The sequence below is a fragment of the Ascidiella aspersa genome, chromosome 9, assembly GCF_963924565.1.
Source record: "Ascidiella aspersa chromosome 9, kaAscAspe10.2, whole genome shotgun sequence".
Lineage (NCBI taxonomy): Eukaryota > Metazoa > Chordata > Ascidiacea > Phlebobranchia > Ascidiidae > Ascidiella > Ascidiella aspersa.
The window spans coordinates 10,914,191-10,941,820 of record NC_139455.1 but is presented as its reverse complement, the minus strand read 5'-3'; the positions used below and the strand labels follow the sequence as shown (position 1 = coordinate 10,941,820).

At 39.3% G+C, this 27,630-nt stretch overlaps 2 protein-coding genes across 2 annotated transcripts in view; one reads left to right on the top strand and one right to left on the bottom strand.

Annotated features, from left to right (window-relative positions):
- Positions 1 to 980: 980 nt before the first annotated feature.
- Positions 981 to 4,035, bottom strand: LOC146132970 (uncharacterized). Its single transcript, XM_083397614.1, has 4 exons — positions 3,990 to 4,035; positions 2,711 to 3,195; positions 1,578 to 2,468; positions 981 to 1,142 (listed from the first exon to the last, which is right to left on the bottom strand). The coding sequence occupies exons 1-4, from the start codon at positions 4,033 to 4,035 to the stop codon at positions 981 to 983; spliced, it is 1,584 nt and encodes a 527-aa protein (XP_083253740.1).
- A 15,064-nt stretch (positions 4,036 to 19,099) lies between these two features.
- LOC146132969 (maestro heat-like repeat-containing protein family member 1) overlaps positions 19,100 to 27,630 on the top strand; it is a 56,378-nt gene continuing 47,847 nt past the window's right edge. The window contains exon 1 of the mRNA XM_083397409.1: positions 19,100 to 21,487. Within this exon, the coding sequence (XP_083253535.1) occupies positions 21,451 to 21,487 (37 nt within the window). The 5' untranslated portion in view covers positions 19,100 to 21,450. The remainder of the gene's footprint in view (positions 21,488 to 27,630) is intronic.

The following is a 27,630-nucleotide window of genomic DNA, read 5'->3' as shown; positions in this document are numbered from 1 at the left end:
TGATGTTGTTCCAATTTTGGTCTCAAGGCTGAAGATCCTTTAAAGATTTGCAATTATAAAGCCTATATAATAAAAATTGACACCAATTTAAAACAAATACCGGTACACCTCAATAATTTCGCACTCGCTTCGCTCGCAAGGTGCGCCGCCAGGTTTTCATATGTCTCTAGGTGCACCCCCAAGTAAAAAAGGTTGCGAAACACTGGTTTAGTGATAGACTAGTCCAGGGTTCGGTTGATTTTTTGCCAGGCTAGAATACGTGGGATTAGTCTGATGTGGGGCCACAACACAGAGAGTTGCTAAAAACATGGTCAAAAGTCACAAATGATGGGTAATGTCGAGTTTTAACAAACAGTGCTCTTCAAAACAATTGTAATGCTAAAACATTGTTCTATTGATTATTATCCAATGTTTCGGTGTTAACCTGGTTCTGATACTGATTTACATTAACAACAAAAAAGCTTTAATTGTAGGCCTACTTGAATTTAAGTTTGTTTATCATATAGTCCAGGTCAGCGTACGGCCACTTAAGCTGTCGCTGCAAAATGTGAAAAGTGCCGCTTTCCGCGAAACGAATTTTACAATTTTTTTTGAAATATATACTATATGGCGCCATAAGCTCGTACACCACTACAATCAGGGACGGATTAAGGGTAATGTAGGCCTAAAGCTATATACCAGGGAAGGGCCTAATTTTGCAAACGAAACTCCAAAAGTAGTCAAAATACATACATGAAAACTTGAAATTATTTACTGCAAAACACAAACATACTATAAAAAAAACGAGGCGAAAAAAGGGGAACAAGGCGCGAATAACGTGAAAACGTGAAAACCGGCTGCAGCCTTCTAATGGCCGCTACTGCACAAAAATTGATAGGAAGGTGCAAGAAATGTATCTTGCTTAACGTTCCTGGTGTTAGAATGACTGTGTATCGCCCAGGATTCTAGGAAGACACGGCGGTGGTAATCTCCTTCTCGTGTTACAATAGAAGCACATCCAAAGTCGATGTCATGACGTTGCTTTGTCGCGTGACTGGACAAAGCAGATTTCGACGTATCGTGTTGCCGGACATCTCGTTGATGTTCTTTCCTTCTCGTATTAAATGCTCATCCCGTTTCCCCAATATACACTGCGGAACATTCTGCACAGGGAATACAATAAACCACCCCTTTGTGTCAAATATATCCACGGGGTATTTGGGTCGGGAAATCATCCTGCCCAGGGTCTGATATGGTGTTACCGCCACTGTTAAGCCAAAATCGCGTAACATGCGCTGGACGACCTCTGTTAAATTTGGAATGTACAGTAAAACTACTAATCCATCCGTTTGGCGTCGAGTCTCTGATTTACGACGAGGTTCTTTAAGTATCTATTTGGGGTAGCGGTACCCATTACGGCGTAGAGCTGCGCGTACGTGCGATAATTCGTGGACCAGGTCCGTCGGATCGCTTGTGAGGCGTCTGGCTCGATTTATCAAGGTATGCACGACCGCACGTTTGTGACCAAGTGGGTGTTGAGATGTGAAGTGCAAGGACCTGTCCGTGTTCGTCGGTTTACGGTACACCTGTGTTTTCACCTGCCCATTCGCCAAACGTCCCACCAATACGTCGAGAAACAGTATGCAACCGCCCTTTTCGGGTTCCATGGTGAACTTGATGGTCTCGTGCGTAGCGTTCAAGTGCTCTAGGAAGGGTAGTACTTGCTTATTGAGCATGACGACACAAGTATCGTCAACATACCTTTTCCAAAAGCTTGGAGGGAGAGCGAAGGTGGAAAGCGCCTGCTCTTCGATTGTCTCCATAACTAGGTTGGCGACCACGGTCGACACCGGTGAACCCATTGCTGTACCGTACACCTGCTGGTAATAATCACCTCGAAAGGTGAGGTGTGTCGCTTCCAGACACAGCTTTAAACCTGTCATAAGGTCCTCGTGCAACCACTGTGATCTATCTTTAAGACTATGGTCATTTTTCAGCCTAGTGGATGCCACCTCCATTTCCAAATTAATGGGGACGTTGGTGGATAATGACACTACATCGAATGACACCAGTGTGTCATCGGACGACATTGAAACGTTAGTGATAGCTTCTACAAACTCGGTGGAGTTCCGGACGGTTCTGTCCGTGTTGCCGACTAGTGGTGAAATAATCCTAGCCAAGTATTTGGCAGGATGGTACGTTGGGCTGCCAACAAATGACACAATGGGTCGTAGTGCTATACCATCCTTGTGTATTTTCGGTAACCCGTAGATTCGAGGTGCAGTACCGTCCGTGCTGTGCAATAAATGAAAATGAGCATCGGATACGCATCGTCTCGTCCTATGCAGAACATGTACAAATTTGTTGAGTGACCGTTCAAGTTTAAGCGTGGGGTTGCGTTTTAACTTGCGATACGTCTTGGTGTCCTCAAGTAAGGTTCTTATTTTCCGTTCGTACACGTCAGTATCCAAAAGAACCGTGCTATTCCCCTTATCCGCACGTAAATTTTTGACAGATTTGTTTGCACGAGAGATTTTATTGCCGATCGTGCATGCTGGTCAAGATTGTTAGGCGTGATCTGATGACTCCGGATGCAGCAGACCAACTTACTTGGAATTATTGTTCTAACATGTGCAGGTTGGTGGTATATCCCTGATTCAACCGCCGATACCAATTGTTGCGTAGGAACTTTTCTTGGTGCCGAGGCAAAATTTAAACCAAGTTGCAATACTCTGTGTTCCGCGTCAATGGGCGTGTATCGCGATAAATTGATGACCCAATTCTTTGTTGTTTCCTTCCCGTCAACTGGTGACTTATGCCGGGGGGTAATCGCAAGCAATTGCTTCTCGCAGTTCTCTTTTAATCTTTTCGAACATACATTCACGCCAACGTCGACGTATCGTTTTAAGCGGTCGAGGTGAGACAAGGCTAACGACGCGCTAACCAATTGCCATAGCTCTTCTGCTCTTGACGTACATTCTTTTATTCGCTGGTGGGATTGCGTAATGCGCAGCGAAATGAAGGCAAATCCGCATTTCCGCATGATCTGTCTGCCTGCAACCGATTTCTCCGGTGATTTAAACTTGAGGGAACGCGGCAAAACTCCGTTCCTCCGGCAACCATGGTTAAAGAATAGGTTTGACTTGTGTTTTTCGACTGAATTTCTCAGATCAATATACTTCCGTATCAAATAAACAACCTCAGGTCCATACAGTCCTTTAAATTCAATGAATATACTGTTGCTGCCAGGCAATGCTCATCCCGTTTCCCCAATGTACACTGCGGAACATTCTGCACAGGGAATACAATAAACCACCCCCTTTGTGTCAAATATATCCACGGGGTCTTTGGGTCGGGAAATCATCCTGCCCAGGGTCTGATATGGTGTTACCGCCACTGTTAAGCCAAAATCGCGTAACATGCGCTGGACGACCTCTGTTAAATTTGGACGAGCATTTAATACGAGAAGGAAAGAACATCAACGAGATGTCCGGCAACATGATGCGTCGAAATCTGCTTTGTCTTGCACCTTCCTATCAATTTTTGTGCAGTAGCGGCCATTAGAAGGCTGCAGCCGGTTTTCACGTTTTCACGTTATTCGCGCCTTGTTCCCTTTTTTCGCCTCGTTTTGCCACCTTGTTTTTTCATCGTTTTTCTTCACTGTAAGTATACCTCTGCAAGGTTACAAGTTTATATTCCCTGATGAAGATTACCTGGATAGGTTATCGAAACGTCGGTACAGAATAAATAATTGTCGGAAGAACGATATCTAGTCGATCGAAAAATCGTCAAGTGTTCAAGCAAAGAAGTTTCTGTTTAAGCCCTCTGCAGTGACCGCTTGTTAAGCTGACTTGTTTTTTCAACACTTGAACATTAGGACCGCTGAAACCTTTCTTGTGTATTTGCCAACAGCAAGTTGATCTACTAGAAGACTGAAGTCCGGATTCGACGTTGTGAAATTTTCTTGCCGAATCAACAACCGCCGTGACTGAATCGCGGCAACCTGTTACTTGCGGATTTGTTTTTTCCAACAATAATTGGCGTTTTGTCAGCCATCTTAGGACCAGCTACAACTGTTACCTTACTTTCATCGTGGCCACCACTGAGCAAAACCAAGACATTAACGTCCAAGTTGATGAAATGGCCGACGTCAAAACTCAATTCTCGCCGGCCCGCACTAGACCGGCCCTTTATGCTGTTTTACAACAAATTCATTTCGACTTTAAAACAAAACTGGAGGGTCTTATTCAACACCCAAATGGTAGGGTCACCTTCTCGTGTGACACCAGGGAATCTGCCCTGCAACTGTCCCAAAGCCTCAAAATTGCTGGAGTCTGCCAGTACGCTGAAGCGTATGATCCAGACAAAATAAAGGTTAGATTGTCATATACTCCCACACGCATGCGGGACAGCACCATTCAAAGGATTTTTAATTTGAAATTTGCAACGTGCTACCGTGTTTATGCATGCCGTGACAGTTTTGGCTTTAGAAATGGTAAGCGCGAGCTTACCATAAAACAATCGGAACTACTGAAGAATCCAATTCCAAAAGAAATACAAATAGGGAAATTTAAGATGGCTGTTTTTTATGAAGGACAACCGGAGTCATGTAACTATTGCAAAACGTTTGGACACAATATCAAAGCCTGTGAAATCCTGTTAAAGAAGAAAGAAATAGCCAATTTTCAAGCCAACCGCCCTACCATGCAGCACTCTCGAGCTTCGGCTGCAGCCTGGTCAAGACCACCGGCCTTCACACTGGGAAATTTTCCACTAGCAAGTGGAAACGCGCCATCAACCAGTAGCGTTTTCCTTCCAGGGAAAATGCCATCCAACACTAGCACCCCAAAAATTGTTAAAACTGTGACACGAAACACCATTACAGTGGATAAAGAAAATGATTTGTTCCAAGGCGACCCAAACATTGATAAGAACAGCCTCATAATGGAACCACTCAACAACCAAACCACTCAACACGATCAGAATTCAGTTAAAAATGACAATACAGAAAAGCAAGATGATCTAGAAGAATTAGAGGTTGTAGAGTTGGAAAGAGATAAAGAAAAACATGGAGTGCATCATAAAGAGAATGTAGAAAGTGAAGATAACGAACACAGCGATAAAGAAGTAGAAAAACAAGGCGAAAATATTAATAACAAAGACAATTGTGCAAACAACAATCACAGTGACAATATTAACCATGAGAATATCAGTGAGCACAGTGCAAACAATATGCACAGTGACAATGACAACACCAACAATGGAGACAATAGTGATCACAGTGACAGCAACCCACCAAGCAAAAGCAATAATTCAGGAAACTCAAGCACCAATAAGGATCCCCCGCTAACACCGGAACAAAACCTACAGGTATTACTAAAAAGACACCGTTCTAGTGGTTCCGAAGAAACCCTAAATAAAAAACCCTAAGCAAGCTGCCCCAATGTTAATATGCGGCACCTGTTACATTCCAGCAAACGGAAAAATTGCGGCCTGTGAGTGCACGCCAGCAATTCTTATCCCACTACTTGAGATTTTGCAGCGACACCCTGGCATCCGTCTGGAGAACACTTTTTAATCCGTGAAAAATAGGTCTTTTAAAGCGTTACTTCGCACATTATTTCTGGAAATCCCAGTCAATAATGACTACTTACCTAAGTGTTGTCACACTGAACGTTGCCGGTCTACGTGACCGGCACAAACGTTCAGTCGTTTTTAACCTGTTAAAAAATACAAAATTCGATATTTTCATGTTACAGGAAACCCACTCTACCCCCCAGACTGAGTCAGTCTGGGCGCAAGAATGGGCCTCCGGCCATGCAATTTTTAACTTTGCCCCCCATGGAGGAAGCTACTCCAGAGGCGTTGCAATTCTTTTTAATTTCTACCACCCTTCCCGAAAAAACATATTTTCGGATTTAACCGGCCAAACGATTTCATGTGACCTCCCTACCCTTACACACACCCTTCACACACACCAGTCAACATATACGCCCCGTCCGGAAAACAGAAAGTAATACAAAATAGAAATTTCTTTAATAACCTGTACTCATACTTGTCCTCCCCGTACCCCATAATGCTAGGTGGCGACTTTAACTGCGTCCTACTGCCAGACTTGGATAAATTACCACCAAACAACATATCACACATAATCACGCCCTTGTAAACCTAACTCAAACGTTTGACCTGAAAGACAGCTACAGAATAACCAACCCTTTCACCAAAACCTATACCCGCAGATCCCACAATACACAATCCCGACTCGACAGATTTTACATCTCCCCAAAAATTAACCCCCAAAACCACATTTTCACTCCTGTCCCCTTTTCGGACCATGAAATGTTCACCATTTTACTTGATATCCCCCTCTCCCCTCCCAGAGGATATGGCCTCTGGAAGAACAACAACACCACGCTCACAAAGTCCAAATTTAAATCTACTCTGGCACAAAAATGCAAAAAATGGGAAACATTGAAACCTGATTACGACCCTTTTAATTTCTGGATTTTGGTAAAAGGAAAAATTGCCCTACTCCACAAAAGAATTTATAAGAGCATAAGCTGCAATAAAAACCAGGAACTAGCCCGCAAACATTCGGAACTTTCTAAATTAAGAGAACAAATGAATTCTCATAACTTCCCGCAATCCTTTGCCCAGAAATTAAAAAAGGAACTCAACCAATATTACATGCAGAAATCAAGAGAAGACCTCCTAAAGGCAAAAGCCAACGACATCGAAACACGGAACTACTCGGACAAAACCTTATACAAACATGTTCTACAAAAAAGAAAGCAAACGATCATAACAGAAATTCTAGACGAATACCATCTCCCTCACACAACCCCAACCGAACTTTGCAACATAGCCCACCAATGTTATCAAGATTTGTATAAGCCCAGCCCTTCCCCGCAAATTACATCTGACCCCTTTGACATTAACTATTCCAGCATTCCAGACAAACTAAACCACATTTTAACCCTCCCCATACAACAACACGAAGTAAAATCAATTTTAAAAACATTCCAAAGTTGCAAAACCCCCGGGCCCGATGGACTCAGCATTGAGTTTTACACCCAATGCTGGGAACAGATAGGCCCTGATCTTACCAAAGCCCTAAATACGGCCTACTTTTCAAACTGTTTACCCCCCGAGTTCACAGCCGGTGCTCTGACCTTAATACCCAAAACTGACAACGCCAACAATCTAAACAACTACCGCCCCATATCACTGTTAAATACCGACCTAAAAATACTGGATAAAATTCTCAATTCCCGCATAAAACCCCACCTACATCATTTTATCTCCCCCAACCAACACGCTCAACCAGGAAAAACAACCGCATCGGCGGCAATTCTCCTGCGCGACCTGCACCAACACGCCACCCAACAACCTCCCCCGTCATACTTCATAGCATTAGACTCGATCAACTAAGCCTGTATCCTCCATACTCTAAACAAAAGAAATTTTCCCCACAGCTTTATAAACTACATAAATGCATGCCAGAACTCAGCAAATTCCAAAGTTTTAGTCAATGGTCACCCCACAGAAAACTTCGCAATCGGAAGAGGGGTGAGGCAGGGAGACCCCCTCAGTCTCACGCTTTTCCTGATCGCCCTGGACCCTCTTTTAAAAAACATTTCTGGAAACCCACAGATAACCCCATCCCCTTCCCCCGCCCGAATTTCCCCGAAATGTATTGCTTACGCTGACGATATAACTCTAACTATTTCAAATACAAGCTCCCTCCCACCACTTTTTGACACTTTAAAACATTTCGAACTAATATCCGGTCTGTCCTTAAACCCAAACAAAACTAAAGTCACCTTTACCCAAAATCCCCCACCACCCATTGAATCCCTTCCAATGATAACCTGGAACCCCCTCGGCATCTCCCCTTTAAACATTCCTATTGGCAACCCAAATCAAATTAAAAACCTTTGGCAAGAAGCATACGAAAAATTCAAGCTCAAAATAACCCAACTCGCCCGCCCCTCTCTGACCCTGGATTTTAAAGCAGTAATAACCAAAACTCTTCTCCTCCCAAACTTTTCTTACCTGGCCAACGTCCACCCAATCCCCAACACACTTCGACAAAAAATAAATAACCAGATAACACGTTTTATTGCAGGCCCCCGTGCACCCATGCTCCCTATTGAAACACTCGCGGCCGCGCGCTTAAATGGAGGCTACGCTGTTGCCAACATTCCCCTGTATACAGATCTATACTTAACCAGACAGATAGGAGAGTATATCACACACCGCTTGACAGATACCCCAACGAACACACAACTTCAAATAATCGAATACAACATTGGCATACAACTCTCAAATATGTATAATTTGCGACTTAGGAACACCTTACCTTACACACCCTTCCCATCCCCACATTATAAAAGAATCCTGGACAGATTACGAAAATAACAGCTTTAACTTCAAACTAGCCCACAACATTCTCCCGGTAAAATCCACATACATACCAAATAACCCGGCCTTAGACCCAAACTGTTATCTTTGCCATTCTAGGTACGAAACCAATATTCATTTATTCCACGACTGCCAGCAAATCGAACCCCTTAAAACCCACGTGAAGCAATTATATAGGCCTACCCAGATAACAGGAGACACAACAACTTTCTTCGACCAATCCCCTCATATTATCTTCGTCACCCCACTACCCAACAACGACTTAATCACCATCCTCAACACAGTTTTACACCACACAATTTGGAAAATACGAATTAAAAAAGCAATAGATCAAACCCCAGCCCCATTCCCCACCCGAGCCCTAATCACCTTCTTCAACAAGTCAATCAAAATTCGCCATAAAATTGAAAATGCACGGGAAAACCCACAACATCTATCAATATACCAAAAAATAGTAAACCTTATATAATATAACCTACCACATTCCTTTTCCCACCCCTTCTCCTCCCACCAAGGCCAGCCGCGGTTTTGGACCCATTTTGCAGCTATATAGGTGCTAAATATTGGCCAAAAAGTTGACCTTCAGAAACGCCGTAGAATACCTTGCGCGGTTTACGATGGAATGTTCTTTTGCAAACTCTTTAAATAAATTGGGAAATATATGCACCAGGCATTAAAAGTTAGTTGCTTGCCCAACAGCATTTTTCGGAAACTTTAAGATTAGGCGAAGGTTATCGTCAAGTAATTGGCTGCCCGCTGACGTTGAACCACATGGCTACATATATAAAGCAGCACAGTAATTGTTTCGCCAAAGCGACAGGCCTTATCCAATCTTGCCACTCGCAAACGTACGATTAGGCGTAAATCTTCGCGATAAAACGTAATGAAGGATACGCTATTCTACTTGGAAAATCCCTAGTTGCGAGTAAATCAAAAAGCGTGTCAGAAAAATGAGTTACAATACGTTACAAGAATGGTCATAATTAAAATCACAAATTTAAGTTAACAGGCAAATTTTATAAATAAAGACACTTGTGTAGTTGGGTTTTGCAAACTACGACCGGTAGCGACACGTCATCACATTGTTATTTACCACAGAGAATTCTTTGTTTGTAATATCGCCTTTTAATGTTTCGTCATGAAAAATAACTGTAAAAAAAACATGGCAACAAAAGTCTGCAGCGAAAGCCTTTTTGACACCAATTTTATGCGTCAGAGCTACATCTGATGTCACGCGCATCCGTTTTATAAAAAAGAACATATGTTTTTCAAGTGCCGTCTAGCGCCGCCGTGTAAGCAAAGTTTATGTTCTCGCAGTTACGTGAGATATACATTGTTGTTATTTGTGCGAAGCTGGAAATGATTTTGCAATCGTGTTTCGACGTAGAAACTGTATTTTTCGCGTCAGAAATAAGTGTAGATGAAGGTTTGAGTTAACGCCCTTTGTCACGTGATTTTTGTTAAATATTTTAAGAATTGACGACGTAAATCCTTCCTCTTTTCATAGAAATTTTCTAACTGATTTTCATCTATAAATAGTGTACACCAGAGGTTCCCAACGTGGGCGGTACCGCCCCCTTGTGGGCGTTGGCGAGTTACAAGGGGGCGTTTTTGGTCTTTTTCTAATTTGGGGGGCGCTGAACGCACATAAGGGGGCGTTACATGAAAGTACTGATGGCAAAATTTTGTAAAAGGTTCACATAAAAATAGTGACAAACAGCATTGTAGGTAACTTTTAACCTTATGGCTACTTCCGTACTGCGAACTTGTATTAGTTTTCCGACCATTGTTACTTAATAATTGGCTTTCTTATGTTAAGTTGTTTGATGTTGTTGCGTTTCACCGTTTTATACGCGACACAATGTTTGTATATTTAAAGCAGGGGTCGCCGCCGGATTCGGCCAGCCGCGCCCCTTTGACAACTAGACATGAATTCATTTAAAATACTTTTTTAAATGTTGAAGGTGTTTCTGGACTAGATCAGCGCTTCTTTACCGTTGCGCCGTGAAAGGCTACGAAGTGCGTCACGGAAAAACGGAAAATGTCTTAAAAAATATTACACATATATTTTTTAGCATTTTTTTGGCAATGTAATAATAAAAACTAGCAGGAAATTTAAAATAAATGCCGGTATACCCCCCAAAAATCGCGCTCGCTTCGCTCGCCAGGTGCGCCCGGACTTAAAAACATTAACAAACACTACACTATCTATTAAGGTTAACGCGTTTCCTCAAGGTAGCTTTATTACACTTTTCATTAGTAGTATGGATGAAAAAGTGCGGCCAACGGAGACCTTTCTGAGTTTGGTTGGCGACTAGAAAAGGTTGCCGACCCCTGATTTAAATTGTTGGTGCTGAAAGTTCAAATTTTCCTGGTAATGACATAACCTGGTGAAATAATGTATCTATAAATTCCCATAGTGAATGTATGTTAGACAACCTAAAATATGACTGACAGCTTATCGAAACGAAAGTGAAGTCAATATCATGTTAGACAACGATTAATATAATACTTTACTGTAAAACAAGATGAGGGGGGCGATATGAAATAATATTGAGCCCAAGGGGGCACTAGTGTAAAAAAGGTTGGGAAACACTGGTGTACACAATCATTAAAGAATGCCCAATACGCAGACAACAAAGTCGAATGGTTGTTTTCTGAGCTAAGGCTTAATACGAAGCAGAAGATGAACAATTCAACTTAAATGCAGTATCTACCTTGTAGTCGTGAAGTTGATACACCGAGGCACCCACCTCTACAGACCTATATAGCTACAGAGTTATGTCCGTGGCCTTCCAATGACCTCTTCGTGGCCCCCAAGGGGGCAGAGGGTAACAGTTGACAAACCCTGTTCTAGATTCTAAAACAAAATACAAATTTAGATGACATATTAGTTATACTTTTTTGCCTCAAAAATCGTTTTATTGTCTCAAATCTTTAAATATCTATTTTAAATGGAAAAATTATCCCGAGTCACTAGCTAGTCCCTATGATCCACTGGTTCCACATCTCCCCTATTGCAATGTACGGTAGCCTATATTTAAAATTACATTTTCCTTGCATTACAGCTAGCATACGTATAGGTTGGTTCACACTAAATGCGTTTTGCTTCTAGCGTTAGCGTCTGGCGCAAAACGCTAGCGTCGTCTAATTCAAACTTAAAGGGTTGCCAGCGTTAACGGCAAATTTCCTCACTACTAACCGAAAGCGTCAAATTTGAACTGTTTCAACTTCTGTAACCAAAATTTTAAAAACGTTTTACGTTAACGCCAGACGCGTCTTATGTGAACCAACCTTATGAATGATGCCATCGACATTCAAACCTCTAACAACATCACTATATATGCTTAAAAGGGACTCCAGGACCGAAATAAGAACAACTCAACGTCACAATAAAAAACACTTCTGAATAAGACCAAATTAGGACCAATACCTAACAGTCGTAGTACCGTCTAAATTAGTCCAAACCCCGTCAGAATAGGACCTAAATGACCAGAATCAGGCATAAACAACACTTTACCTAACCTCAAACCTCATCCCTAAGTACATCACTAACTCCCCTAATAGTTTTACCCCTACCCACACTCTAAGCCCACCGACTCACCAATAAACAGGGCCAAAAATCCAATGCAAAAGCAGCGGCACCCTTATAGCGCCGGTCAAACTAGGGCGTCCAAACGACCAAAACGGCCCATGCCAGACCTAACACAGCGCCCGATCGACCCATACCCTCTTCCTACAGGTCCAGTTGTTATTTTTGCCATTTAGGCAATATTTCGATGAAATTAGGACGTATTTTGACAGAATTAGGTCTTATTCAGACGATTTTGATTTTATTCTGTAGGCCTACTGGGCAGTACGGTAATCTGCGTATTTGGGTTTTTATGACATTGGTCGTAATGCTATGGGTTTATAGATTTTTCTGCTTTAGGTATTGTTGCTTTTTAGGTTTTATTGTGTGTTCCCCTTAAAAGTGATAGCACAGAAGGTAGATAAATAGTTCTTTACTGGTTTGCAGTATAAATGAAACGATTTATTTATCTTAAAGGTAGTGGATCTGTATTATTACTAGACTTACAAAAACTTAACCCTAAAAAATTGAGGGGCGAATTTTTCCAGGGCCTAAGGCTATATCCTTATTGGCCTATTGGTCAATCCGGCCCTGTCAACAGCCCGCATTTTAACAACTGAAACCAGGGAGTCGAACCGTTTGACTTTTCCGGTTCAGATTCGGTTCGGGTTCAAGGATTTTTTCGGAATCCGGTTCAGTTCCGGTTTCGGTTCGGAGGAATTTAAAAGTTCCGGTTCAGCTCCGGTTCAACCATCGTTATTTCAAAACCGGTTCAGATCAGTCGCGGATCTAAGATTTCAGTTTGGGGAGGGCTATGCATTTTTTTCAGATATGACGTCACAATTTTTTGAGATATGACGTCACAAAAGTATACCATTGCGTGACGTCATAATTCAGGTAAAAATAACATCGGATGGCCGAATAAACTAACACCTGCAAAATATTGCGTAAAACAGAACTTTTGAAAGCACGAAAAAGTAATAAGGTTAGCCTCTACAGTGGGTCGGTTTCCTAGTTTGACCCGGTATGAAGATTATCGCTGAAAGACGCTACCATGTCTATTGTCTACACATCTTGCTTTTTCCCGAAAAGGCGAGAGCAACCGCACATGCCACCGAAAAAGCGCCGAGGCCACGTCGCAATAACACCATAGTGTTGTCTGATCCGGTCAGCTGTGGTCTTTTCATCCCACTTTCTCTGGACAACTCTGCTTTAGTTCATATTTATTTCAGTAGTATCAGTGCCACTGATAATTGTTGAGGCCCTCAGTTATTTATTTACTTCAAAACATTTAGTGTCAGTGATGTGGGCCTAATACCATTTTTTTTTTCATCTGTCATGTCAGGAAGAAAAAGAAGTGGAGCTCAATGTCGCAAAAGAAAAAAGAAAGCCGAAATAGCATCTAAAAAATCAAGTATTTTACTTGCTGTTTTTTTAAAGAAAGCCAAGAAAGAAGCTATAGCTGCACTATCCAGTTCTTCAGAAAGAGCAGACGGCGGCAACCACCTGTTTCAGAGCATATCAATGCTAATGATGAAAACATAAACGATTCGGGAAAAAACATGATTCAAACAGACAATACTGTATATGCTAAAATAAATTCCGAGAATACTGAAGACCAAGAGGTCCAAAATTATAACGAGCATGCTAATAGTAACGAGGAAAATGCGACAGAAAAACTTTCTGATCGAGAACCTGCAAATAAAAATACCCAATATGATGTGCTTCCTGCTGTGCTGAAGTTTCATGATGTAGGTTACTTAGAATTTGACGAAATGACAAAGCTACCACGAGTATCACATTCTCTTCGCAATGAAATGATTACTCGCGGATCCTTACCTTTTCAGCACAAAGATCAGTATATGGAGAACGCTCGATTACATTGACGCGGTTTAAACGTCAATTGGCGAATGGAGAGGAAATTAATCGTTCATGGCTTTTATATTCACCAACAATAAAGCTGCTTACTGTTTCTGCTGCTTACTATTTACATCATCGACTTCAAACTCGCGAGCTTCATTTGAGCTAAAAAACGGTTTTACCAAGTGGAGAAATCCAGAAAAACTAAAAATTCTTGAAAGCAATCCTAGCCATCGCATAGCTTTTACTACATGGAAGGAAGCCGAACGATGTCTAGTTGATGGTACAGGGATAGGCACAATCGTTCAAGCGCAGATGCATTTGGAAAAACAACGGTGGCGGGACATATTACAAAGAATTCTCAGCGGTATTAGGTTTCTGGTTTCACAAAATTTGGCACTGAAAATGATAAAAATGTTGGAAACTTCCTCGCGCTAATCAAACTCGTTGCTCAGTATGACCCACTATTGGCAAAACACCTCCAACACGCAGAACAAAATCCGGGATCAGTTTCATATCTATCACCCGAAATTCAGAATGAATTTATTCATATACTTGCATCAAATGTAAAGAGCAAATTGTTAAGTGATGTCAGAAAAAACAAATACTACGCAATCTTACTCAACTCAGCAACTCCTGATTTAGGACATCGTGAACAAATTTCTCAGGTCATAAGATTTGTGGATGTGGATTTTCAAACTAAAAAAGTAACTATTAAAGAATCATTTTTAGGTTGTATCGAGATACATTCAAAAGATGCAGCAAGCCTAGAGAAAGTCATCGCCGAAAAACCCAAATCTGATGGGATACATCTAGCCGACTGTCGAGCACAATGTTATGACAATGCTGCTGTGATGGCCGGGCATATTTCTGGCCATCAACAACGAATATATGACAGAAATCACAGAGCACTGTTTGTCAACTGCTATAACCACAGCCTAAATTTAGCAGGAGTACACTCAGCTAATCAAGATCCAGTTGTCGTTACATTTTTTACGACACTTGAAAGTATATACTCATTTTTTTCTCATTCAACAATTCGTTGGGAAGAGTTAAAAAGAGCTCTTCCGATAACAGTAAAACGAGAGTCTGAAACACGCTGGAGTGCACGATCAGAAGCTGTTAAAGCTATCCATGCAGGCCTGGATGAAATAGTTGGACTGCTAGAAAAATTATCGGAAGACTCAACTATGACAGCTGACACTAGAAGTGGTGCACAGCAGTTACAGGCCTGCGTATTGAATTTTAATCTTATATTTTTTTTTACAATTCTCGAATGCCATTCTTGGGAAAATCGATCGCGTACAGAAGCGCTTACAGGATCCTACAATGAATTTTAAGAAGCCGCAACTGACATTGAATCTTTGGAGCACGAATTTGTAACGCTTCGGGATAGTTTAGGTCAAGCTGCTGTAAAACAGGCCATAACAAAATGCTCTATCTGTGGGATTGAGGTGGACAGAAGAATCAGGCGACGTAAGAGAATGCCTGGAGAACTGGCAAGAGATGCAGGACTTTTATCAGAAGAAGAAATTGTGCGCGTTATGAAGAATGTATTTGATCGGCTTCAACATGAGATGTCAACACGTTTTTTCCGATTAAAAGACCTGAACAATAAATTCGGATTTTTGCTAGACGTAAAGACTCTTCTATCTCCTACAGATGAAGGTGCTGTGCGTCAAATTTGTGCAGATTTTGCAAATTTCTACGACACGGACATTAATGGCAACGAACTTTTCAACGAAATTGGTGATTGCCGAATGCGGTTCAGTAACCGAGCTGAAGCGCTACCAAAAACTCCTTCGGAGTTTCTTGGTTTTATTGTGCTTTATGGAGATGACGTATTTCCGAATCTACGAATTTCACTACAATTTCTGTTTACAATAGCGGTTTCAATTGCAAGCTGTGAGCGGTCGTTTAGCAAATTGAAACTTATTTTGTCTTATCTGCGTGAATCAATGGGACAGGAGCGTCTCAGTGATCTTGCTATTCTCAGCGTTGAAAGAGAAACATTGGAAACAACAGATTTCGATGACGTGATTAACCAGTTTGCGACTGTGAAATCAAGAAAAATAAATCTATTGTAGACAGTAGCCTGTTTATATGCACCTTTCTCAGGCAGATTAGATTAAGGTTTAAGCCGGATTGAAAAGTAATCCGTTCCAGCGTTGTAATTACATGGCGCGAAATTCAAGCCAGCTTGAGTGTACAAACTGCACTGATATGCATTATTACGTAATATTCCAGTAAACCTCTAACGCACAACCAATTTTTCGGCGTAGGCTACTCCTTGCAGTAGCAATTTATTGCTGCTTGTTCGTTTTTATAAACCTAAAATTGAAAAAAACATAAGAATTACTTGAGTTGAGGCCCGTTTACACTACAGCTGCACTGAGCGGAGCTGAGCTGCACTGGGCGTGAAATTGTTTTCACTACAGCTGCAGTGAGCTGCGCTGGGCGTAAAAATCGCGACAAAACGTAACGTTTTTCTATAGCTGCACTGGGCTTGAGTTTAGCAAAGCGTGAAAATCGCTCCAAAGCGTAACTTTAAGCTAGCTGCAGCTGCTGCACGGGGCTTGAGTTTAGCAAAGCGTGAAACGCTCACCGCAATAGAATTTAAATGCAAATTACGCTTTGCTTAGCTCAGTGCAGCTGTAGTGTAAACGGGCCTTTAGGTTTGCCGATTAAGTACGTTATTGACTGTATAGTGCTTCAGTTTACCTGGCACACAGAGTGTAAGTGCAGGAAAGTTAAGCTTGTTTGTGCTGGTCAACGCTATATACAAGGCAAAGTGGACAAAAGAAGGTGATAAGCTATACCAAACATTAATAAAAACTGTATTTGGCGCTGGCCTAGAATCCTACCACAGCGTTGAGACAATTATCAAAGCAATGTACAATATTTGGGTGAGGGTGGGCCAACTATTACTATTTAAACCTACCCAAACCCGCATCCTAACCCAAATAATGTTCTATGTTGTGGATTCTAGAACAGCGCTTTTGTCACAAATTAGTATCTGATTCAAACGAGTGTATGTAATGTTCTTTCCTTATGCGCTAAACTTGTTTTGTTTACGACTAGCCGTTCGTGTTACGTCATAATGCCCCAAAAGTGGCGTGATGTCTACTGCGTTAAAGCAGGTCATTCTACAATCTACATCAAACAATTACGGCCGTCCGCGAAGCGAACAGGTAAACGGGCTGAGCCACATGCTGTGTATATTTCAACAGGGGAGACATGACCACCGTGCTATCTGACTCCACTAAATCGAAACTAAAACAAACTGCCATTGTAATTTAAAGAGCATACTGTCAGGTCGCTTATAGATTTATTGTACTTTCACATAATTTAGCATATTTCGCTTTCAATAAAAGAGCTTACAGCGCAGTAAAAACGGGTCTCGCAAGTAAGGCATGCATCAGTTGACTGTAGTGTTTAATCCAACAGCAGCGTGACACTATATAGCACAAGAGCGACTGCGATGGAGATAAGCTGAGTCGAATGTCGGCTAGATTTGCCAGAACGGCCACGAAAGGAAATGAGTATCTAGGTGAAATATTTAACACTTTACCAGGCGAACACGCTATAATTACAAGCACAAACAGACATGCGTCGTTTCTTTACAGCTGTAATTTGTGTCCTTTTTCTTCTTTAAATACAATGTTCTATTAAAATTGAATTGTTTTCGATATAAATTAAGGTATATTATGTTAATTTAATAAAAATGTGATTAAACATGGAGGGGGCGCCAATTTTATAGTTTGTCCCCGGGCGCAAAATACCCTGGCTACGCCTATGGCTGCAGCTAGCTTAAAGTTACGCTTTGGAGCGATTTTCACGCTTTGCTCAAGCCCAGTGCAGCTATAGAAATACGTTATGTTTGGGGCGATTTTTACGCCCAGCGCAGCTCACTGCAGCTGCAGTGAAAACAATTTCACGCCCAATGCAGCTCCGCTCAGTGCAGCTGTAGTGTAAACGGGCCTTTAACCATAGAGCACTAGTATTACGCTTTAACATAGAGTTGGCATAATTATGTTTGGTTATTTGTTGTGATACGCTTCGTTGCTCTTTTACAAAGTTAATAATTGTAGTAATAAAAAATGGTTGTTATTTCGCAACTAAGTGACCAGAAGGTACACAGCACCAAAGAGCTAGCACAAAAAAAGTAAAGTAAAAATAAACGTATTTACGACCAAAATTTTAGAAATATGATGCCACAATACTAATACTGGACTATACTTTCTGAATATAAAAAAAAAATATAAAAATTATGAAAAATATTAATATTCAATATTAATATTCGTCATAAATGACAAGATGAAAATATTTCCGCACGCTTATTTAACAAATTGTTGTAGACCGTTAGCGCACCTTTCCAATGATACCACACTCGATGCCACTAGTATGGGGCATAAGGGTTTAAATCGATGATAACCGATACTAATATTTATAACATATAGAAGATGTGTAATACAACTTTTTTCGTTCGATTCCATCTCGAATTGAGGATGCTACAGACGTTTAAAAATTATCGCGATATGTTATGAATATTAATATGGGTTATCGTCGATTTAAACCCTTATGCCCCATACTAGTGGCATCGAGTGTGGTATTAATATTGAATATTAATATTTTTCATAATTTTTATATTTTTTTTTATATTCAGAAAGTATAGTCCAGTATTAGTATTGTGGTATAATTTTTTTTCTAAAATTTTGGTCGTAAATGCGTTTATTTTTACTTCACTTTTTTTGTGCTAGCTCTTTGGTGCTGTGTAGCTTCTGGTAACTAAGTGGTACTATTCTACGCCAGACCAGCGCCCAAAGCTGTCCCTAAGAATAAAATTTTGATGATCTTATCTTTTCGCTGACACTTATGAATAATATGTTAATCGTGCTAAATCTAGATTTCATTATAAGTGCTTAAATTGTTGTGTTCATGGAATTGAAAAGTTGGATAAGTCCTTGCCAATTTGCCATTACAAGTCAAAACATAATTTGCGTCCAAAAATAAACAAATTAAATAAATTTATCCCATTCTAAGAAAAAACTAGGGCGCTGGTCTAGAATCCTACCACAACGTTGAAATAATTATTAAGCGATGCACAATATGTGGGTTAGGGTGTCGGTTAGTGTTTTGGTATGGAAAGGTCAAGTAATATTGTTTAACATTATTACTGGACTCACCCGAACTTAAACCCAAACGCTAACCGGCACCCTAACCAAAAGAATGTTCGTTGTGGTAGGATTCTAGACGAGCGCCAAAACTAGTAATCATAGCAGAGACTATTGCATGTAAACATTAAGTAAAATAAAACACGTTATCATAAAATTATCCAATAAAAACATAACAGTCAACTGACTAATCTAAATGACAAGTCCGAATCATGTTTTTTCTCCATTCCAAGTCATGTCATTTCATAGGTAGGGATGTTCAAAGTAGATTATCAGATCCTCAAGACATGGAATCTGAAGCCTGAATGTATTCAAAATCAATTTTTTCCGTTATATGTTTGTTGCGCAGTGCTGCGCCTAATTGTTGTCCTACAGTACATACGCAAGTGGCAAATTTGGATTTTAAGACATGTAGCTGTGTGAAGCAGTTAAAGTGCTTCCTTTTAATGTAGGTATTAATTGTGGCAACAGCATTTTTTAGGACCAATTATGTGTGTTGAACAAGTCATTTTAAAATGTACTTAAAAGTCCCATGTCCGACTCCAAGGCAAGTTCCAGTCAAGTCATAATTAGAGCAAGTTAATTCCAAGTCAAGTCCTTTGGGTAAACTCGTGTCAGCCAGATTAGATAAGGTTAGAGTCAAACCGAAATTTGATCTATTACATCATCCTAATTACATGATGCTAAATTTAAACCGGATTACAATATTTACAACTGCACTGGAAAGTCATGTATCACTTGTTAGCTTTCTAGTCATGAAATAGCAGTAGAAACAAATACAATAGCGTGGTACTAAAATGTTGATTATTTTCTGCCGTTTTTAGATCCTTTAATTTCCTTATAGAAACCAGGTCACTCGTATTTTATAAACATCTACATGAATACGTTTGAACTTAGTAATTTTAACAACTTCTCTATAAGTATTATTCGTACAACATTTTAACAGCTAACTTTGGGTTTCATGTTAAGAGCCAACTTTTGGGTTAGACTTTTTTTTCTTTAGTTTCTTTTTTTCTTGGTTAAATACCAGAAGAAAATATATAAACCTTTTCAAGTCTAAATATATGATTGGTTTACACTAGGGTTCCTCTTTTTCCCGGATTTTTTCACCCCTGGGAAACGGGATTGAAAAATAAAAATTTCCGGAATACCGGGATTCCGACGAAAAAATTATACCTGAAATTATGTCATTATGGCGTTTAAAAATATTTTATATTAGCTCCAAAGATTTTAATTAAGCTCATTTATGTTCTGTAGTCTTGCTTCTGCAATCTTTAGACCTTCTCGTATTAAAGTCAACACCCTTATTTGGTTTTATCTAAAAAAAGTAATATTTTTTTCTTTATATCAGTCGTCAAAAACGATGTTGCCGAATAACCGGGATTTAAAAAAAAAATTCCCGGGATTCGGAATTGTTAATTCATGAGAAATCCCGGGAATTTTCCGTCAAAACATTCCAGGAGAGGCACCCTAGTTTACAAACAATATTTTGCCACACTTTTTACTCTTTTACTGTGGTTTGAGGTACGATCATGGGCAAATTGAAGATAGTACATAGTTGATTCTTACATTTAGGTTCTCTTCTCAGAAAAATCATTAGTAAAATAGTGATGTGTTATGTTACCATCTTAATTATAAATATTAGTCACTTACTTTTTTTGATGATCTGACAACAAATTTCTATTTTCATGATTTAAAATTAAATTTTAGTTGTGTTAAATAGTGGTTACACAAAGCTGGTTTTAGAAATAGACTCTTGATTATTGGAAAACAAAGCATTTACTTAAAAGCCATAATTAAATTAACAACCTATACAATGTAGTCAATAAAAATTCTGCCTGGAATATACAGAGGTATGTGATGCATAAACATCTTGACATACATTTGTTTAAGGATGATTGAAACTCATGCCGATTATTAGAGTAGACATTTGAACATTAATTTAGAAGTTGGATAAGGTTGTGTAAATTCTGAAAACCTAAAGAAATTAGGAAAATCCTTCATGAAGGGCTATGCCTAACATGCCCTAAAAAAACAAAAACGTTAAGTACAGCAAATCCTGTCCAAAACATTGGTCCAAATCAGAAATAAACAACTTTAAAACGCAAAAACGAGGTTCAAGCTGAACCTAATGCAGTAAACTACGTCGTTAATTCTGCCGACTCATGGATACCGTATTGCTCTAAAAGTAAAAAAATAATTGCCCTAGTTATCACTATTGCATTAAAATGTCAAGTATCGGAGATTCTTAGTATTAATGATTAAAAACGAATATATATCTAAGCTGTTGTGTTGGTTGTTTATCAATAAATGAGTGCCTTGCATCCTTAAATTTTTATTTTAAGTCAAGCAAAAATTAATTTTGTTTCATTTGTTATGTTGGTTCTGCAAAACTAAAAAAAATACTGTGTTCAAGACTACTAAGGTTGAGGTCCTACATCTATGCTCATAATGCAACCATCTAATTCACAAGCGAAAGGTAAAATTTTGATATTTTTATTTACTTTTAACCTCTCTTTATGGTAAACAAAGATGCCCAACAAGATTCTAGAACAGTGGTTCTCAACCTGGGGGTTGCAAGGGGTTGTCTGGGGGGGGGGGGGGGTCGCCATGTAGAATTTCATTAAGAATTAGGCAATATGAACTAAAAGTTTAGCAGTATAGGAGCAAAAGCAACCGCCAGTCTATATTTGCGTGTCTTTTGTTGCAGTGAACATGTCGCGTTTATGACGTTACCATTACACTTTTCACTTAATGAATCAAGCCTAGCTTCAGTCAAACAATGTCTAATAAAAATGAATGGACGCTCAAAGTCAGAGTTGCCAGATGGCCTAAAATTCTGACCAAAAACAATAAATTGTCCTAATTTAACTGCCGTGTCCGACAGGTTTGTAAATCATTAGGACAGTAAACTTTCTGTCCTAATTTGGCCGAATTTATTTGAAACACTGTGGGATGAAGTAAAACCACGGCTCACGAGGCCTCCAAACTTTGTTTGTACTAACTTTACCAACGTAAATTAAAAAATTGTTCGAATATGATGCGTATTTCTACAATAATTTTGTGCAGTACAAAAGCGTCAACTGTAGTATAGGGCGCTTTAGTTCCAAATTGAAATTTAGGCCAAGTAACAATAAAATTTGTGCTAGGTTTACAATAGGTTACAGGCAAAGTGTTTCTACTTTTCAGCGGTATCATAACTTTTTACATAGCCTTTTCCAAACACCCACAGAATTCCGGTAATAAAATTTTGGTGTTGCCGTTTTGGCAAAAGGAAATAGAATTTACAGAAAGCTTTATCATTGCACTGCTGTTAATGACTAACCTTTTTGTAAATTTGTAAGAAATTTTGGCTGCTTACCTCCATTAATTATATGGGCCGAAAATTTATTTTCGGGACATATCTTGTTTTTGCCGCTATTTATATGGGCCGAAAATTTATTTTCGGGACATATCTTGTTTTTGCCATTATTATATGGGCCGAAAATTTATTTTCGGGACATATCTTGTTTTTGCCGTTATTATATGGGCCGAAAATTTATTTTCGGGACATATCTTGTTTTTGCCGTTATTCTTTTTTGGTTTCCTATGGTTTGTTTCAGACCGAGTTTTGTCCGAAGCTTTATAGAAAAAGTAGACATCGTAGAACCTTCAAATTTTCAGACATGGCGTAGAGTGGTATGTAGGTGCTTTGTAAAAGTTTATGAGGCTGCACTCCCAGGGGCCTTTGCTTGGGGGGTAAAAACCTGAAATATTGCGTTTTAGCACTTTGTAGCTAACGACAGCCATCTAGCAGCAGAAAAACTTTCATACAGAATTCGTTCATATTCGCTTGCTTTGTCCAGCTCGCGTCGCGACGAGGCGGCTGCTGGCATCCCTGCTGCGCCCTATTGTCCCGCGCGTGCAACATTTGTGTTGGAAGTGGCTTGCCTAGTAAAACTATGCACATGCGACTTGCCTTTCATAAAGAGGCCTCTCTAAGTAAAAAAACCTATTGCTCTTACAACACAAAATATTTTACCACCGCAAATTTAAATGCGAATCCTACAGGCAGTGTACACATCTCTGTTAGCACATGTTGTAATTGTTGCACCATTCAAACATATCAACACCAGGTCTAAGCAAATATAATTATACAAGGGCCGCAACAACAAAAAGCTTAAGTTTAACGCATTCTTAACGACGACGTTACAAAGCTACGTCATAACATGGCGTCATAAATAAATAAATCTTGCGTTTATTGGATTTAAATTGGCAAAACTTTCAATATAAAACGTGGCTTATTAGGCACATAAACGTGTTTGCATATTGCTCAAAACTACAGATTTAAACTCTGTTTCAACAGTGATTGCTCAGACCAAGGCATGGTAAAAATTTACACAGTAAAAGTTGGAAAAAGTATAGCAAACCATAGACGTTAAATCATTTAGAGAGAATGAAAATATTGACTTTTTAAACATGCTAGCTGACCAAAATGTAATAACATGGCCGTAAGCATTATCTACGTAAATTTTTATTGATCAAATGTATGTTTCGATCATTTGCCAAAATCTACGCCATATTTGAACCCCCTTCGCTTCAAAGCCATAAGTTATTATATTATTATACACAACTTATAATTGTGTGTAGATATGTTGGATTGGAGTAACATACAGAACAGGTGCAAATAGCAAATATTCTCCAAATACGATGTTTCCAATATTCTCCAAATCGTATTTCATCGTATTGTCGCGGTAATACACAAAGAGGTAAGGCCGTGAATAAAGTTTCACCCACCGTACAATTAACGGAGGGAAGCATTTCGAGTAGGGATGTTCAAGGCAGAATATCGGCGACACATTTATAATGCTTGCTTTAAATGCGGCGTCAGCATTTTTTGGGGCGACCAATTACTTCGCGATAAGCTTCGCCTAATAATTAAGTGTCAATAGGGTGTATTTACCGCCGCAAGTTTAAATGCGAAATCTTAAGGCAGTCTACGCCTCTCTGTTAGCACCTGTTGTGCATCTTGCTCCAACCAGCATACCAACATCAGGCCTAAACTTATCTAGCAAAACTTTCGATTTAATAGTTTGCGTATTAGGCACGTAATAGTGTTTTTCATATTGTTTGAAACGACAGATTTAAAGCCTGTTTTAACAGTGATTGCTCGGACCAAGCTATGGTAAAAAATTACCTAGTGAAAGTTTGCAAAAGTATAGCAAACCATAGGCGTTAAACCATTTTTAGTCTTTAAGAGAATAATAATATTTGATTTTCAAACACGTAAGCTGGTCAAAATTGAATAAAATAGCCATATGCATTATCTAAGTAAATTCTATTTATCAAATATATGTTTCGATCATTCCCCAAATTCTACGCCATATTTGAACCCCTTTCGCATCAAAGGCATATTTTAAGTGGGGAAGTTTTCGGCCCATATCTGTTTTTGCTTGCAGAAACAAGTTAAGGAAAATGAAAAACAAAATATATAATATAAAGTACACAATACAAAATATTAAAAAAAAAATTAAAAAAAAAAAAATTAATATAAAGTAAAAATTGAAAATAAACACTAAGCCCTGAAAATATATCCCCTGACAAAATATACGACAACCGCACCCCCGTCTAGTTCTTTTTTGGTTTCCTATGGTATGTTTCAGACCGAGTTTTGTCCGAAGCTTTATAGAAAAAGTAGACATCGTAGAACCTTCAAATTTTCAGACATGGCGTAGAGTGGTATGTAGGTGCTTTGTAAAAGTTTATGAGGCTGCACTCCCAGGGGCCTTTGCTTGGGGGGTAAAAACCTGAAATATTGCGTTTTAGCACTTTGTAGCTAACGACAGCCATCTAGCAGCAGAAAAACTTTCATACAGAATTCGTTCATATTCGCTTGCTTTGTCCAGCTCGCGTCGCGACGAGGCGGCTGCTGGCATCCCTGCTGCGCCCTATTGTCCCGCGCGTGCAACATTTGTGTTGGAAGTGGCTTGCCTAGTAAAACTATGCACATGCGACTTGCCTTTCATAAAGAGGCCTCTCTAAGTAAAAAAACCTATTGCTCTTACAACACAAAATATTTTACCACCGCAAATTTAAATGCGAATCCTACAGGCAGTGTACACATCTCTGTTAGCACATGTTGTAATTGTTGCACCATTCAAACATATCAACACCAGGTCTAAGCAAATATAATTATACAAGGGCCGCAATAACAAAAAGCTTAAGTTTAACGCATTCTTAACGACGACGTTACAAAGCTACGTCATAACATGGCATCATAAATAAATTAATCTTGCGTTTATTGGATTTAAATTGGCAAAACTTTCAATATAAAACGTGGCTTATTAGGCACATAAACGTGTTTGCATATTGCTCAAAACTACAGATTTAAACTCTGTTTCAACAGTGATTGCTCAGACCAAGGCATGGTAAAAATTTACACAGTAAAAGTTGGAAAAAGTATAGCAAACCATAGACGTTAAATCATTTAGAGAGAATGAAACTATTGACTTTTTAATCATGCTAGCTGACCAAAATGTAATAACATGGCCGTAAGCATTATCTACGTAAATTTTTATTGATCAAATGTATGTTTCGATCATTTGCCAAAATCTACGCCATATTTGAATCCCCTTCGCTTCAAAGCCATAAGTTATTAAATTATTATACACAACTTATAATTGTGTGTAGATATGTTGGATTGGAGTAACATACAGAACAGGTGCAAATAGCAAATATTCTCCAAATACGATGTTTCCAATATTCTCCAAATCGTATTTCATCGTATTGTCGCGGTAATACACAAAGAGGTAAGGCCGTGAATAAAGTTTCACCCACCGTACAATTAACGGAGGGAAGCATTTCGAGTAGGGATGTTCAAGGCAGAATATCGGCGACACATTTATAATGCTTGCTTTAAATGCGGCGTTAAGCATTTTTTGGGGCGACCAATTACTTCGAGATAAGCTTCGCCTAATAATTAAGTGTCAATAGGGTGTATTTACCGCCGCAAGTTTAAATGCGAAATCTTAAGGCAGTCTACGCCTCTCTGTTAGCACCTGTTGTGCATCTTGCTCCAACCAGCATACCAACATCAGGCCTAAACTTATCTAGCAAAACTTTCGATTTAATAGTTTGCGTATTAGGCACGTAATAGTGTTTTTCATATTGTTTGAAACGACAGATTTAAAGCCTGTTTTAACAGTGATTGCTCGGACCAAGCTATGGTAAAAAATTACCTAGTGAAAGTTTGCAAAAGTATAGCAAACCATAGGCGTTAAACCATTTTTAGTCTTTAAGAGAATGATAATATTTGATTTTCAAACACGTAAGCTGGTCAAAATTTAATAAAATAGCCATATGCATTATCTAAGTAAATTCTATTTATCAAATATATGTTTCGATCATTCCCCAAATTCTACGCCATATTTGAACCCCTTTCGCATCAAAGGCATATTTTAAGTGGGGAAGTTTTCGGCCCATATCTGTTTTTGCTTGCAGAAACAAGTTAAGGAAAATGAAAAACAAAATATATAATATAAAGTACACAATACAAAATATTAAAAAAAAAATTAAAAAAAAAAAAAATGAAAATAAAGTAAAAATTGAAAATAAACACTAAGCCCTGAAAATATATCCCCTGACAAAATATACAACAACCGCAGCCCCGTCTAGTTATATGGGCCGAAAATTTATTTTCGGGACATATCTTGTTTTTGCCGTTATTATATGGGCCGAAAATTTATTTTCGGGACATATCTTGTTTTTGCCGTTATTCTTTTTTGGTTTCCTATGGTTTCCTATGGTTTCCTATGGTTTCCTATGGTTTGTTTCAGACCGAGTTTTGTCCGAAGCTTTATAGAAAAAGTAGACATCGTAGAACCTTCAAATTTTCAGACATGGCGTAGAGTGGTATGAAGGTGCTTTGTAAAAGTTTATGAGGCTGCACTCCCAGGGGCCTTTGCTTGGGGGGTAAAAACCTGAAATATTGCGTTTTAGCACTTTGTAGCTAACGACAGCCATCTAGCAGCAGAAAAACTTTCATACAGAATTCGTTCATATTCGCTTGCTTTGTCCAGCTCGCGTCGCGACGAGGCGGCTGCTGGCATCCCTGCTGCGCCCTATTGTCCCGCGCGTGCAACATTTGTGTTGGAAGTGGCTTGCCTAGTAAAACTAAGCACATGCGACTTGCCTTTCATAAAGAGGCCTCTCTAAGTAAAAAAAACTATTGCTCTTACAACACAAAATAATTTACCACCGCAAATTTAAATGCGAATCCTACAGGCAGTGTACACATCTCTGTTAGCACATGTTGTAATTGTTGCACCATTCAAACATATCAACACCAGGTCTAAGCAAATATAATTATACAAGGGCCGCAACAACAAAAAGCTTAAGTTTAACGCATTCTTAACGACGACGTTACAAAGCTACGTCATAACATGGCGTCATAAATAAATAAATCTGGCGTTTATTGGATTTAAATTGGCAAAACTTTCAATATAAAACGTGGCTTATTAGGCACATAAACGTGTTTGCATATTGCTCAAAACTACAGATTTAAACTCTGTTTCAACAGTGATTGCTCAGACCAAGGCATGGTAAAAATTTACACAGTAAAAGTTGGAAAAAGTATAGCAAACC

Bases quoted from the DNA above. Each gene is read 5' to 3' on its own strand.
- LOC146132970 (XM_083397614.1), bottom strand. From the start codon at position 4,035: ATGGCTGACAAAACGCCAATTATTGTTGGAAAAAACAAATCCGCAA. The intron at 2,469-2,710 runs GTATTGCAACTT...CGTGCGGATAAG, and splicing joins CCATTGACGCGGAACACAGA to GGGAATAGCACGGTTCTTTT. The intron at 1,143-1,577 runs GTGAAAACACAG...TTCCCTGTGCAG, and splicing joins GACGTTTGGCGAATGGGCAG to AATGTTCCGCAGTGTATATT.